The 16,259-nt window shown below is 42.0% G+C and overlaps 1 protein-coding gene across 6 annotated transcripts in view; it reads left to right on the top strand.

Annotated features, from left to right (window-relative positions):
* The window catches only part of FBXL5 (F-box and leucine rich repeat protein 5), an 82,984-nt gene that overhangs the window by 61,267 nt on the left and 5,458 nt on the right, over positions 1–16,259 (top strand). For all 6 annotated transcript variants that reach the window (XM_016951373.4, XM_063808643.1, XM_063808642.1 and 3 more), the window contains one exon: positions 14,304–14,452. In XM_016951373.4, the coding sequence (XP_016806862.1) occupies positions 14,304–14,452 (149 nt within the window). The remainder of the gene's footprint in view (positions 1–14,303; positions 14,453–16,259) is intronic.

Here is a 16,259-nt window from a genome sequence, read left to right as displayed (position 1 = left end):
TGTTTTTCCTTTTCAAGGTTATTTAGTATCTGGGGTTCCTTGAGATTCCATCAGAATTTTAGGGTCGGTTTTTTCTATTTCTGCAAAGAATGCCATTGAGATTTTGATAGGGATTGCATTAAATGTGTAGATCCCTTTGGGTAAAATTGACAACAGTATTAAGTCTTTTAACCCGTGAATGTGGGATATCTTTCCATTTGTTTAGATCTTTTTTAATTTCTTTCAGTAGTCTTTTGTAGTTTTCGGTATCCAAGTCCTTTACCTGTGTGGTTAATTTCTTAATATTTTATTTTCTTTGATGCTATTCTAAATGGGATTTTTAAAAATTTATTTTTCAGATTGTTAATTGTTGATGTATAGAAATGCAACTGAGTGTTGTGTGTGTCAACTCTTTATCTTTCTGAATTTTCTTTTTGTTCTTTTTTGAGACAGGGTCTTGCTCTGTTGTCCAAGCTGGAGTGCAGTGACATGATCATAGCTCGCTGCAGCCTCAGACTCCTAAGCTCAGGTGATCATCTTGCCTCAGCCACCCTAGTAGCTGGGACTATTGGCATGTGTACTTGGCCTGCTGAGTTTATGTAGTTCTAACAGGTTTTAGGGTTTTTTGTATAGAAGATCTTATCATCTGTAAATAGAGATAATTTTACTTATTCCTTTTACTTTTTTGGGAGGGTGGGGGGAACTAGGTCTTACTTGTTGCTGAGGCTCAACTCAAACTCCCGAGCTCAAAGGATCCTCCCACCTAAGCCTGCTGACTAGCTGGGATTACAGGCATGTGCCACCTTGACATTCCTTTTCAATTTGGATGTCATTTATTTATTTTTCTTGTCTAATTGCTCTGGCTAAAACTTCTAGTACTGTGATAATTAGAGGTGATAATAGTGTACATTTTTACCTTGTTCCTAATCTTAAGGGAAAAGCTTGTATCTTTCACCACTGAATATGATGTTAGCTGTGAGTTTTTCATGTATATGGCCTTTATCAAGTTGAAGAAGTTCCTGTCTATTTCTAGTTTAAAGAATATTGGGTTTTGTCACGTTTTTTTCTCAGTCAGTTGAGATGATCATTTTTTTCCTTTATTAATGTGTGATTTGTTGGTTGATTTTCATATACTGAAAGTTGATAAAAACCCACTTGGTCAGGGTGTGTAGTCCTTTTAATATGCTACTGAACTCAGTTTACTGGTATCAGCTGAGGAATTTTGCATCTGTATTCATAAGGGACATTGGCCTGTAATTTTCTTGTTGTGTTTTTGGCTTTGATAATACTGGTTTCATAGAATGAATTTTGTATTTGTCCTTCTTGTCCGTGTTTGGGAAGAGGTTTTTTTTTTTGAGACAGGGTCTCACTCTGTCACCCAGTTGGGAATGCAGTGGTGCTATTATGGCTCACTGCAGCCACAATTTCCTAGTGATCCTCTTACCTCAGCACCCCCCTGCCCCACCACTATAAGTAGCTGGGACCACAGGCGTGTGCTACCATGCCCAGGTAATTTTTGTATTTTTAGTAGTGATGGGGTTTCACCATGTTGCTTAGGCTGGTCTCAAACTCCTGGGCTCAAGCAGTCCACCTGCCTTTGCTTCCCAAAGTGCTGGGATTACAGGCATGAGCCACCACACCCAGCCCTCTTTTGGCAGAGCTTGAGAAAGGTTGATGTTAATTCTTCTTTTTTTTGAGACGGAGTCTTGCTCTGTCGTCCAGAGTGCAATGGCACAATCTTGGCTCAACTGCAACCTCTACCTCCTGGGCTCTAGTGATTTTCCTGCCTCACCCTCCCAAGTAGCTGGGATTACAGGCACGTGCCACCGCGCCCAGCTAATTTTTGTATTTTTAGTAGAGACGGGGTTTCACCATGTCGGCTAGGCTGGTCTTGAACTCCTGACCTTTAGGTGATCCACCTGCCTTGGCCTCCCAAAGTGCTGGAATTGCAGGCGTGAGCCACTGCGCCCAGCCAATGTTAATTCTTTTTTAAATGTTTAGTAAAATTTATCAGTGAAACTGTTTTGGTCTCTTTGTTGAGAGGGTTTTGATTCATCTTCTTATAAGTCAATTCAGATTTTCTGTTTCTTCTTGATCAGTTTGGGTATTTCTTGAGTTTCTGGATTATGAGAGTACGATCTTTTAATTATTTTCATCATTATTATATTTAGTCTCATTGTGTTGCCCAGGCTGCCTCAGACTCCTAGGTATAAGCAATCCTCCCACCTCAGCCTCTTAAAGTGTAGTTGGGAATACAGGCATGTACCACCATGCTGGCTTCTTATGATCTTTATTTCTATAAAATTAGTGGTAATATCCTCTGTTTCATTTCTGACTTTGGTAATTTGTGTCTTCTCTTTTTTTCTTAATCTAGCTAAAGCTTTGCCAATTTTATTGAAATTCTCAGAGAACAAACTTCTGGTTTTGTTTTTCTTCATTATTTTTGTATTTGTCGTTTAAAAAATTTTTGCTCTCATCTTTATTGTTTCCCCTCCTGCTACTTTGGATTTAGTCCATGTTTCCTTTTCTAATTCCTTTTTTTTCTTTTAACTTCCAACTTTTAAGTTCAGGGGTATCTGTGCGAGATGTGCAGGTTTGTTACGTAGGTAAACGTGTGCCATGGTGGTTTGCTGCACAGAGCATCCCATCACTCACGTATTAATCCCAGCATTTACTAGCTATTCTTCCTGATCCTCTCCTTCCTCCCACCCACCGCCATTTGACAGGCTCCAGTATGTGTTGTTTTCTTCCATGTGTACATGTGTTCTGATCGTTTAGCTGCCACTTATAAGTGAGAACATGCAGTATTTGGTTTTCTGTCCCTGTGTTAGTTTGCTAAGGATGGTTTACCAGTTTGCTGGTTTGTTAGTTCCAGCTCCACCCATGTCCCTGGAAAGTACATGATCTTGTTCCTTTTTATGGCTGCATAGTATTTCATGGTGTATATGTACCACATTTTCTTTCTTTCTTTTTTTTTTTTTTTGAGACATGGAGTCTCACTCTGTTGGGCTGGAGTACAGTGGTGCGATCTTGGCTCACTGCAACCTCCACCTCACAGGCTCAGGTGATTCTCCTGTCTCAGCCTCCAGAGTAGCTGGGACTACAGGCTCATGCCGCCATACCTGGCTAATTTTTTTTTTTTTGTATTTTTAGTAGAGATGGAGTTTCACCGTGTTGCCCAGTCTGGTCCAGAACTCCTGAGCTCAGGCAGTCCACCTGCCTCGGCCTCCCGAAGTGCTGGGATTACAGGCATGAGCCACTGTGCCCGGCCTTGTACCACATTTTCTTTATCCATTCTATGACTGATGGGTATTTAGGTTGAGTCCATGTCTTTGCTATTGTGAATAGTGCTGAAATAAAAATAGGCATGCATATGTCTTTATAATAGAATGATTTATTTTTTTTATTTTTTATTTTTTATTATACTTTAAGTTTTAGGGTACATGTGCACATTGTGCAGGTTAGTTACATATGTATACATGTGCCATGCTGGTGCGCTGCACCCACTAACTCATCATCTAGCATTAGGTATATCTCCCAATACTATCCCTCCCCCCTCTCCCCTCCCCACCACAGTCCCCAGAGTGTGATATTCCCCTTCCTGTGTCCATGTGATCTCATTGTTCAATTCCCACCTATGAGTGAGAATATGCGGTGTTTGGTTTTTTGTTCTTGTGATAGTTTACTGAGAATGATGGTTTCCAGTTTCATCCATGTCCCTACAAAGGACATGAACTCATCATTTTTTATGGCTGCATAGTATTCCATGGTGTATATGTGCCACATTTTCTTAATCCAGTCTATCATTGTTGGACATTTGGGTTGGTTCCAAGTCTTTGCTATTGTGAATAATGCCGCAATAAACGTACGTGTGCATGTGTCTTTATAGCAGCATGATTTATAGTCCTTTGGGTATATACCCAGTAATGAGATGGCTGGGTCAAATGGTATTTCTAGTTCTAGATCCCTGAGGAATCGCCACACTGACTTCCACAATGGTTGAACTAGTTTACAGTCCCACCAACAGTGTAAAAGTGTTCCTATTTCTCCACATCCTCTCCAGCACCTGTTGTTTCCTGACTTTTGAATGATTGCCATTCTAACTGGTGTGAGATGATATCTCATAGTGGTTTTGATTTGCATTTCTCTGATGGCCAGTGATGATGAGCATTTTTTCATGTGTTTTTTGGCTGCATAAATGTCTTCTTTTGAGAAGTGTCTGTTCATGTCCCTCGCCCACTTTTTGATGGGGTTGTTTGTTTTTTTCTTGTAAATTTGTTTGAGTTCATTGTAGATTCTGGATATTAGCCCTTTGTCAGATGAGTAGGTTGCGAAAATTTTCTCCCATGCTGTAGGTTGCCTGTTCACTCTGATGCTAGTTTCTTTTGCTGTGCAGAAGCTCTTTAGTTTAATTAGATCCCATTTGTCAATTTTGTCTTTTGTTGCCATTGCTTTTGGTGTTTTGGACATGAAGTCCTTGCCCACGCCTATGTCCTGAATGGTAATGCCTAGGTTTTCTTCTAGGGTTTTTATGGTTTTAGGTCTAACGTTTAAATCTTTAATCCATCTTGAATTGATTTTTGTATAAGGTGTAAGGAAGGGATCCAGTTTCAGCTTTCTACATATGGCTAGCCAGTTTTCCCAGCACCATTTTTTAAATAGGGAATCCTTTCCCCATTGCTTGTTTTTCTCAGGTTTGTCAAAGATCAGATAGTTGTAGGTAAGTGGCGTTATTTCTGAGGGCTCTGTTCTGTTCCATTGATCTATATCTCTGTTTTGGTACCAGTACCATGCTGTTTTGGTTACTGTAGCCTTGTAGTATAGTTTGAATTCAGGTAGTGTGATGCCTCCAGCTTTGTTCTTTTGGCTTAGGATTGACTTGGCGATGCGGGCTCTTTTTTGGTTCCATATGAACTTTAAAGTAGTTTTTTCCAATTCTGTGAAGAAAGTCATTGGTAGCTTGATGGGGATGGCATTGAATCTGTAAATTACCTTGGGCAGTATGGCCATTTTCACGATATTGATTCTTCCTACCCATGAGCATGGAATGTTCTTCCATTTGTTTGTATCCTCTTTTATTTCCTTGAGCAGTGGTTTGTAGTTCTCCTTGAAGAGGTCCTTCACATCCCTTGTAAGTTGTATTCCTAGGTATTTTATTCTCTTTGTAGCAATTGTGAATGGGAGTTCACTCATGATTTGGCTCTCTGTTTGTCTGTTGTTGGTGTATAGGAATGCTTGTGATTTTTGTACATTGATTTTGTATCCTGAGACTTTGCTGAAGTTGCTTATCAGCTGAAGGAGATTTTGGGCTGAGACAGTGGGGTTTTCTAGATAAACAATCATGTCGTCTGCAAACAGGGACAATTTGACTTCCTCTTTTCCTAATTGAATACCCTTTATTTCCTTCTCCTGCCTGATTGCCCTGGCCAGAACTTCCAACACTATGTTGAAGAGGAGTGGTGAGAGAGGGCATCCCTGTCTTGTGCCAGTTTTCAAAGGGAATGCTTCCAGTTTTTGCCCATTCAGTATGATATTGGCTGTGGGTTTGTCATAGATAGCTCTTATTATTTTGAAATACGTCCCATCAATACCTAATTTATTGAGAGTTTTTAGCATGAAGGGTTGTTGAATTTTGTCAAAGGCTTTTTCTGCATCTATTGAGATAATCATGTGGTTTTTGTCTTTGGCTCTGTTTATATGCTGGATTACATTTATTGATTTGCGTATATTGAACCAGCCTTGCATCCCAGGGATGAAGCCCACTTGATCATGGTGGATAAGCTTTTTGATGTGCTGCTGGATTCGGTTTGCCAGTATTTTATTGAGGATTTTTGCATCAATGTTCATCAAGGATATTGGTCTAAAATTCTCTTTTTTGGTTGTGTCTCTGCCCGGCTTTGGTATCAGAATGATGCTGGCCTCATAAAATGAGTTATGGAGGATTCCCTCTTTTTCTATTGATTGGAATAGTTTCAGAAGGAATGGTATCAGTTCCTCCTTGTACCTCTGGTAGAATTCGGCTGTGAATCCATCTGGTCCTGGACTCTTTTTGGTTGGTAAACTATTGATTATTGCCACAATTTCAGCTCCTGTTATTGGTCTATTCAGAGATTCAACTTCTTCCTGGTTTAGTCTTGGGAGAGTGTATGTGTCGAGGAATGTATCCATTTCTTCTAGATTTTCTAATTTATTTGCGTAGAGGTGTTTGTAGTATTCTCTGATGGTAGTTTGTATTTCTGTGGGATCGGTGCTGATATCCCCTTTATCAGTTTTTATTGTGTCTATTTGATTCTTCTCTCTTTTTTTCTTTATTAGTCTTGCTAGCGGTCTATCAATTTTGTTGATCCTTTCAAAAAACCAGCTCCTGGATTCATTGATTTTTTGAAGGGTTTTTTGTGTCTCTATTTCCTTCAGTTCTGCTCTGATTTTAGTTATTTCTTGCCTTCTGCTAGCTTTTGAATGTGTTTGCTCTTGCTTTTCTAGTTCTTTTAATTGTGATGTTAGGGTGTCAATTTTGGATCTTTCCTGCTTTCTCTTGTGGGCATTTAGTGCTATAAATTTCCCTCTACACACTGCTTTGAATGCGTCCCAGAGATTCTGGTATGTTGTGTCTTTGTTCTCGTTGGTTTCAAAGAACATCTTTATTTCTGCCTTCATTTCTTTATGTACCCAGTAGTCATTCAGGAGCAGGTTGTTCAGTTTCCATGTAGTTGAGCGGCTTTGAGTGAGATTCTTAATCCTGAGTTCTAGTTTGATTGCACTGTGGTCTGAGAGATAGTTTGTTATAATTTCTGTTCTTTTACATTTGCTGAGGAGAGCTTTACTTCCAAGTATGTGGTCAATTTTGGAATAGGTGTGGTGTGGTGCTGAAAAAAATGTATATTCTGTTGATTTGGGGTGGAGAGTTCTGTAGATGTCTATTAGGTCTGCTTGGTGCAGAGCTGAGTTCAGTTCCTGGGTATCCTTGTTGACTTTCTGTCTCGTTGATCTGTCTAATGTTGACAGTGGGGTGTTAAAGTCTCCCATTATTAATGTGTGGGAGTCTAAGTCTCTTTGTAGGTCACTCAGGACTTGCTTTATGAATCTGGGTGCTCCTGTATTGGGTGCATATATATTTAGGATAGTTAGCTCCTCTTGTTGAATTGATCCCTTTACCATTATATAATGGCCTTCTTTGTCTCTTTTGATCTTTGTTGGTTTAAAGTCTGTTTTATCAGAGACTAGGATTGCAACCCCTGCCTTTTTTTGTTTTCCATTTGCTTGGTAGATCTTCCTCCATCCTTTTATTTTGAGCCTATGTGTGTCTCTGCACGTGAGATGGGTTTCCTGAATACAGCACACTGATGGGTCTTGACTCTTTATCCAACTTGCCAGTCTGTGTCTTTTAATTGGAGAATTTAGTCCATTTACATTTAAAGTTAATATTGTTATGTGTGAATTTGATCCTGTCATTATGATGTTAGCTGGTGATTTTGCTCGTTAGTTGATGCAGTTTCTTCCTAGTCTCGATGGTCTTTACATTTTGGCATGATTTTGCAGCGGCTGGTACCGGTTGTTCCTTTCCATGTTTAGCGCTTCCTTCAGGAGCTCTTTTAGGGCAGGCCTGGTGGTGTCAAAATCGGTCAGCATTTGCTTGTCTGTAAAGTATTTTATTTCTCCTTCACTTACGAAGCTTAGTTTGGCTGGATATGAAATTCTGGGTTGAAAATTCTTTTCTTTAAGAATGTTGAATATTGGCCCCCACTGTCTTGTGGCTTGTAGGGTTTCTGCCGAGAGATCCGCTGTTAGTCTGATGGGCTTCCCTTTGAGGGTAACCCGACCTTTCTCTCTGGCTGCCCTTAACATTTTTTCCTTCATTTCAACTTTGGTGAATCTGACAATTATGTGTCTTGGAGTTGCTCTTCTCGAGGAGTATCTTTGTGGCGTTCTCTGTGTTTCCTGAATCTGAACATTGGCCTGCCTTGCTAGATTGGGGAAGTTCTCCTGGATAATATCCTGCAGAGTGTTTTCCAACTTGGTTCCATTCTCCACATCACTTTCAGGTACACCAATCAGACGTAGATTTGGTCTTTTCACATAGTCCCATATTTCTTGGAGGCTTTGCTCATTTCTTTTTATTCTTTTTTCTCTAAACTTCCCTTCTCGCTTCATTTCATTCATTTCATCTTCCATAGCTGATACCCTTTCTTCCAGTTGATCGCATCAGCTCCTGAGGCTTCTGCATTCTTCACGTAGTTCTCGAGCCTTGGTTTTCGGCTCCATCAGCTCCTTTAAGCACTTCTCTGTATTGGTTATTCTAGTTATACATTCGTCTAAATTTTTTTCAAAGTTTTCAACTTCTTTGCCTTTGGTTTGAATATCCTCCCATAGCTCAGAGTAATTTGATCGTCTGAAGCCTTCTTCTCTCAGCTCGTCAAAATCATTCTCCATCCAGCTTTGTTCCGTTGCTGGTGAGGAACTGCGTTCCTTTGGAGGAGGAGAAGCGCTCTGCGTTTTAGAGTTTCCAGTTTTTCTGTTCTGTTTTTTCCCCATCTTTGTGGTTTTATCTCCTTTTGGTCTTCGATGATGGTGATGTACAGATGGGTTTTCGGTGTGGATGTCCTTTCTGTTTGTTAGTTTTCCTTCTAACAGACAGGACCCTCAGCTGCAGGTCTGTTGGTATACCCTGCCGTGTGAGGTGTCAGTGTGCCCCTGCTGGGGGATGCCTCCCAGTTAGGCTGCTCGGGGGTCAGGGGTCAGGGACCCACTTGAGGAGGCAGTCTGCCGGTTCTCAGATCTCCAGCTGCGTGCTGGGAGAACCACTGCTCTCTTCAAAGCTGTCAGACAGGGACATTTAAGTCTGCAGAGGTTACTGCTGTCTTTTTGTTTGTCTGTGCCCTGCCCCTAGAGGTGGAGCCTACAGAGGCAGGCAGGCCTCCTTGAGCTGTGGTGGGCTCCACCCAGTTGGAGCTTCCCGGCTGTTTTGTTTACCTAAGCAAGCCTGGGCAATGGCGGGCGCCCCTCCCCCAGCCTCGCTGCCGCCTTGCAGTTTGATCTCAGACTGCTGTGCTAGCAATCAGCGAGATTCCGTGGGCGTAGGACCCTCCGAGCCAGGTGTGGGATATAGTCTCGTGGTGCGCCGTTTTTTAAGCCGGTCTGAAAAGCGCAATATTCGGGTGGGAGTGACCCGATTTTCCAGGTGCGTCCGTCACCCCTTTCTTTGACTGGGAAAGGGAACTCCCTGACCCCTTGCGCTTCCCAGGTGAGTCAATGCCTCGCCCTGCTTCGGCTCACGCACGGTGCGCGCACCCACTGGCCTGCACCCACTGTCTGGCACTCCCTAGTGAGATGAACCCGGTACCTCAGATGGAAATGCAGAAATCACCCGTCTTCTGCGTCGCTCACGCTGGGAGCTGTAGACCGGAGCTCTTCCTATTCGGCCATCTTGGCTCCTCCCAATAGAATGATTTATAGTCCTTTGGTTATATACCTAGTAATGGGATTGCTGGGTTGAATTGCTGCTTCTCGGTCTTTGAGAAATTGCTATACTGTCCTCCACAATGGTTGAACTAATTTACACTCCCAACAGTGTAAAAACATTGCTTTTTCTCCACAACCTCGCCAGCATCTGTTGTTTTTTTGACTTTTTAACAATAGCCATCTTGGGAAAGAGGCATTTTGCCACTGCAGGCTCTGTGAGACAGCTGAAAAACTGAGTGCCCAAAGTGTGACAGGGAAATATCTGCCTCTGAACACAACATCCTTACTGGGGAACCTGAACGTCTAGATAATGGGAGAAGGATTTGAGCTTACCTGGAGCTGAGATGAATTTAGAGAGCCGGGCAAAATACAGGGGTAGAGGAAGCAGTGGAGAGATCCCTGTGGGCATTCTTGGTCCCCAGGGAAGTCATTTCTGACTTTTTCTTGCAGAGGTCCTTGGGGAGGGCTGTCACTGGAATTGGGGAAAGACCACAGGGAGAAGGAAACTTCCAGCTGAACTTTGTTGTAACAGTTTCAATTGAATGGGACGTTTCCTGGACAGAATCTGATGGAAGGGATGAAAGGGGAGTTCAGATACGAGCACAGAAGCCATGGCAGATGGGCAGGCATGAAACTTGAAAGCCCTGCTTGCTTTCTCAGTGGGGAGGCTTGTAGTCTGGGCAGGATCTTAGCCCTGCTCACCAGTTGCCTGGTTGAGGGGGTATGGTGCTGTTGGGTGTGCATGGCGGGAGTGAGACCTGCCTGTTGGGCTGTGTGGGAACTGGGTGTGAGGCCTTTCACTGCCAGCTTTCCCCAACTTCCCGGGTGACCTGTATGACAGAGCAGAGGCAGCCAGCCATAATGTGTCCGGAATTGGTGGGTTCTTGGTCTCACTGACTTCAAGAATGAAGCCGCGGACCCTCGCGGTGAGTGTTACAGCTCTTAAGGTGGCGCGTCTGGAGTCTGTCCCTTGTGATGTTCAGATGCGTTCGGAGTTTCTTCCATCTGGTGGGTTCGTGGTCTCGCTGGCTCAGGAGTGAAGCTGCAGACCTTCGCGGTGAGTGTTACAGCTCATAAAAGCAGCGTGGACCCAAAGAATGAGCAGTAGCAAGATTTATTGCAAAGAGCGAAAGAACAAAGCTTCCACAGTGTGGAAGGGGACCTGAGCGGGTTGCCAATGCTGGCTCGGGCAGCCTGCTTTTTATTCTCTTATCTGGCCCCTCCCACATCCTGCTGATTGGTAGAGCCAAGTGGCCTGTTTTGTCAGGGCGCTGATTGGTGCGTTTACAATCCCTGAGCTAGATACAAAGGTTCTCCACGTCCCCATCAGATTAGTTAGATACAGAGTTTCATCACACAGGTTCTCCAAGGCCCCACCAGAGCAGCTAGATACAGAGTGTCGATTGGTGCATTCACAAACCTTGAGCTAAACACAGGGTGCTGATTGGTGTGTTTACAAACCTTGAGCTAGATACAGAGTGCCGATTGGTGTATTTACAATCCCTGAGCTAGACATAAAGGTTCTCCAAGGCTCCATCAGAGCAGCTAGATACAGAGTGTCGATTGGTGCACTCACAAACCTTGAGCTAGACATAAATGTTCTCCAAGGCCCCACCAGAGTAGTTGGATATAGAGTGTTGATTGGTGCACTCACAAACCCTGAGCTAGACACAGGGTGCTGATTGGTGTGTTTACAAACCTTGAGCTAGATACAGAGTGCCGAGTGGTGTATTTACAATCCCTGAGCTAGACATAAAGGTTCTCCAAGGCCCCACCAGAGCAGCTAGATACAGAGTGTCAATTGGTGCACTCACAAACCTTGAGCTAAACACAGGGTGCTGATTGGTGTGTTTACAATCCCTGAGCTAGACATAAAGACTCTCCACGTCCCCACCAGACTCAGGAGCCCAGCTGGCTTCACCCAGTGGATCCCACACCGGGGTTGCACGTGCAGCTGCCTGCCAGTCCCGCACCGTGTGCTTGCACTCCTCAGCCCTTGGGTGGTCGATGGGACTGGGCACCGTGGAGCAGGGGGTGGTGCTCGTCGGGGAGGCTCGGGTGGCACAGGAGCCCATGGAGTGGGTGGGAGGCTCAGGCATGGCAGGCTGCAGGTCCCGAGCCTTGCCCCGCAGGAAGGCAGCTAAGGCTCGGTGAGAAATCGAGCGTGGTGCCGGTGGGCTGGCACTGCTGGGGGACCCAGTACACCCTCCGCAGCCACTGGCCCGGGTGCTAAGTCCCTCATTGCCCAGGGCCGGCAGGGCTGGCCGGCTGCTCTGAGTGTGGGGCCCGCCAAGCCCACGCCCACCCGGAACTCTAGCTGGCCCGCAAGTGCCGCACGCAGCCCCGGTTCCCACTCGCGCCTGTCCCTCCACACCTCCCTGCAAGCTGAGGGAGTGGGCTCCAGCCTTGGCCAGCCCAGAAAGGGGCTCCCACAGTGCAGTGGTGGGCTGAAGGCCTCCTCAAATGCCGCCAAAGTGGGGGCCCAGGCAGAGGAGGTGCCGAGAGCAAGCGAGGGCTGTGAGGACTGCCAGCGCGCTGTCACCTCTCAATAATACCCGTGGGACATAACTCCACCCACACCCCTGGGAACATAACTCCACTGGCCTGGGAACCATACCTTAATCCCCCACAGCAGCCGTAGCAAGCCCTGCCCAAGGACAGTCTGAGCTCAGACATGCATAACCCTGCCCTCACCTAATGGTCTTTACCCACCCTGGTAGCCAAAGACCAAGGACATAATCTCTTGGGAGCTCTATGGCCCTGCCCACTGCCTGAGAAACCTGAATACTTACCCAGGTGACCCCAGGGCAAACTTGTACCCTCCCTATACTACTGCAGCTGATGCTTTCTTGAAAGCGGCACTTCCTGGCTGGAGGCCAACCAGCACACTAAAGAAAACCACAAACAAGGACCCTCACAGAGTCCACTTCACTCCCCTCCTATCTCCACTGGAGCAGGTGCTGGTACCCATGGCTGAGAGACCTGAAGACAGATCACATCACAGGACTCATCACAGACATTCCCCAGTACCAGCCTGGAGTCCAGCAGCTCTGCTGGGTGGCTAGACCCAGAAAAGAACAATTATGGCAGTTTGGATCTCAGGAAGCCCCATCCCTAGGGGAAGTGGGGAGAGCATCACATCAAGGGAACATGCTTGTGGGACAAGAGAATCTGAATAACAGCCCTTGAGCTAGATCTTCCCTCTGACATAGTCTACCCCAATGAGAAGGAACCAGAAAAACAATTCTGGTTATATGACAAAACAAGGTTGTTTAACACTCCCAAAGGAATACACTAGCTCACCAGCAGTGGATCCAAATGAAGAAGAAATCTCTGAATTGCCGGAAAGAGGAAATCAGAAGGTCAATTACTAAGCTACTCAAAGAGGCACCAGAGAAAGGTGAATAGAAACTTAAAGAAATAAAAAAAAAAACAAAAGTTATAAGATATGGATGGGAAAATCTCCAGAGAAATTTATAGCATAAATAAAAAAGAATCTCAGCTTCTGGAAATGAAGGACACACTTAGAGAAATGCAAAATACACTGGAAAGTCTCGACAATAGAATTGAACAAACAAAAGAAAGAACTTCAGAGCTTGAAGACAAGGCTTTCAAATTAACCCAACCCAACAAAGAAAAAAGAATAAAAAAATAAAATAAAATGAACAAAGCTTCCAAGAAGTTTGAGATTATGTTAAATGACCAAATCTAAGAATAATTGGTGTTCCCAAGGAAGAAGAGAATTCTAAAAGTTTGGAAAACATATTATTTGAGGGAATAATCAAGGAAGACTTCTCTGGCCTTCCTAGAGATCTAAACATCCAAATACAAGGAACCACCTTTTAATTTTATCCTATTTATGTAAATACTGCTTTTATTCTTCTTGGGTGTGCCATTAGGTTTTATTTTTTATTGAAATGTAATTAACATACCATAAAATTTACTGCTTTTTAAAAGTATACGATTAATTCAGTGATTTTTAGTATATTTACAGGGTTGTTCAACCATCCACCACAGACTAATTCAAAACATTTTCATCATCCCAAAAAGAACCCCATACTTATTAGCAGTCACTTCTCATTCCCCCTTTCCCCAGCCTCTGATAACCATGAGTCGACTTTGTGTCTCTGTGGATTTACCTCTTCTGGAATGATAATATTAATGGAATCATTCAATATGTGGCCTTTAGTATCTGGCTTTTTAAAATTAGGTTTATGTGTTCAAGGTTTATGCATGTTATACTATGTGTCAGTACTTTGTGGCTGCAGAATATTTAATTGTATGGATGTACCACATTTTATTTATCCATTTATTAGTTAATGGACATTTGAGTTGTTTCTACTTTCTAACTGTTATGAATAATGCTACTATGAACGTTCGTGGGCAAGTTTTTGTGTAAACATGGTTTTAATTCTCTTGGGTATATACCTGGGACAGGAATTGCTGGATCATATGCTAGGTGTATCTATAATTTTTTTTTTAGAACCTGCCCAACTGCTCATTAGGTTTTAAGCTTCAGTAATTTTCTTGATAATTTTTACTTACTAATACAGTTGGGTAGGAGAATGAACATTACAACTCCAGGGTTCAGTACTTCCTCTAAGAATTGAGTTACCATGATGTTCTTACAAAGAACAGTTTTATAGATTTCTTTATTGAATGTTGTTAGGAAAAATGTTGAACATTTTCTGAGTTAAATGTATTTCTGCCTAAGGATGAGGTTAGTTATCAGTGTTTTACAGAAATTCTTAAATTTTCTCATTACCATATTGAAAAGTATGTAAAACAGTGGTTCAGTGGACCATAGGAATACAAACATTTTTATAGATTAATATCTTCTAATTGTCAAATTATTTTTCTTACAGGGTTTTGACTCTGGGAGGAGGGCTGCCTTATTTGGAGCACCTTAATCTCTCTGGTTGTCTTACTATAACTGGTGCAGGCCTGCAGGATTTGGTTTCAGCATGTCCTTCTCTGAATGATGAATACTTTTACTACTGTGACAACATTAACGGTAATGCCTTTTAACAGTGCGATAATTTTGAAGGAATTAATTTAAAATTTTTTTTAGCAGTTCTAATAATTTTTCCATTTAGTTTTCTAGATTTCTAATTACCAGACTGTCTTACTTTCAGATTTAGTTAAATTTGATAAAATTTTAAAATTACATTTTCATTAATTAACATCTTGAAAGGTAAGTTTTTCTTGCAGATGTATATTCTAAATATCCATTGTGTCAGATTTTTGAGGGATGTAATAGTGTAATCAAAAATGGTAAGTTAATAGAAATACTAAAATTCTTGTTAAAAGTTTTAGGTATTCCTCTAGAGTTTTGTAGCACTCATTAAGAATTTAGAACTATTTATGTTCTAGATACACTGATTTCTTAGGGATAATAGAGTCTTACTTCTTGTAAGACAGCTTTATCAAATGTAGAAAAATGAGGACTTTGGTAATGTAGACTTCCAGAGTTTCTGGATCTGATGTCAACTCTTAGCGAAGATTGAGGGGAGAGGACAGTATGTAGTATTGAGAAGAGTCTGAGATGCTTTAGACATGACTAGAATTCCTATAGTATTTTGGAAATTGATTCCTGAACCTACTTTCAAAAATCACAAGAAATACTTCTTGATTTTGTTCTTTTAAACATATTCTACCCTACAGTGGGCTTATTGAACATGCTTTTTCAAAGTATGTTCAGTGCCTTTTTGCACATTTGGTAGTCACTGGTGGAGACTGAATTTCCCAGAAGCATAAAAAGCTGCTCTTCTGTTATTAGTAAGCAAATCAACCTCCTGTATTTGTAACTGGAGAAAATTTTAGATGGCTCAGACTACTATGTACCTGTCTTTTTATACTGCGCCCTATTGTCTTTGAGTGCCCAGTTCACCTTAAGATGACAGGAAAATCAACAAAATTTTTCTCAGGCAGAACAATTGACAGGAGTCAGGAAGACCAGAGGGAGTAATGACATGCCGCAAAATGGAGAAAACTGCTATTTCTTGAGATTAGGTTTTCCTTAACATATATAAGAGGAAACTGGAGATGGTAGCTCTCTTATTTCAGGAATCACATTGTTATGCAGGAGATGACCTCCCATGTTCTTGATATATCAGCACTAAGTTGGACATTTCTTTGTTTTCTGTTGCCTTCTGTGTATAATCAAGGAATGGCCAAAGTGAATGTCATCGTAGTTAGTGAAAGTGAATGTCATCGTAGTTGGTGAAAGTGAATGTCATCGTAGTTGCAACATGCTAAGCCTATGAAAACAAAGTGTGATTGATGCAGTGAAGCTGTTACTTTTGTGGATGCTGTGGATTTGAGAACAGAGTTTTGTTTTGTTAACATAAAGTTATTTTATTGTAGGTTTAGTGCTATACTTCCACTTCCTAAGGCTTATAGGACATATTATCAAGAGTAATTAATAAGCAATTGTTTTTTATCAGAAAAAATTTTATTTGTATGTTGCACTTGAATTTTTCATATTGATTTCAGCATAGGTTATGCTTTGGAATAAATCTCACTATCGAATTCATTATATTTATTTTTGGATTCATAGATGTTATTGGGTAGAGGGAGGGGACTGGGTTTCAGTTTGTTTTTATGCTTACTTGTTTTATGTTTGTATGTTTTTAAACTTTGAAATAATTTAGATAATGGGATAAAATGAAATAATTAAAATCTTTTGCACTTTGTCCTTACGCATTTCCTCTAAACTTGTTTTGAATATATAGTTTCAGAGGAGCTATTATATTCCTTTTGTTGAATGTAAAAGTTTTTTTGGATAAATGTTTGATTTTTTAAAATAAATGAATTGTGAT

This window comes from Pan troglodytes, chromosome 3 (genome assembly GCF_028858775.2).
Source record: "Pan troglodytes isolate AG18354 chromosome 3, NHGRI_mPanTro3-v2.0_pri, whole genome shotgun sequence".
NCBI classification, from domain to species: Eukaryota; Metazoa; Chordata; class Mammalia; order Primates; family Hominidae; genus Pan; species Pan troglodytes.
The sequence above is the reverse complement of the archived record's forward strand: the minus strand, read 5'-3'. Positions and strand labels throughout refer to the sequence as shown.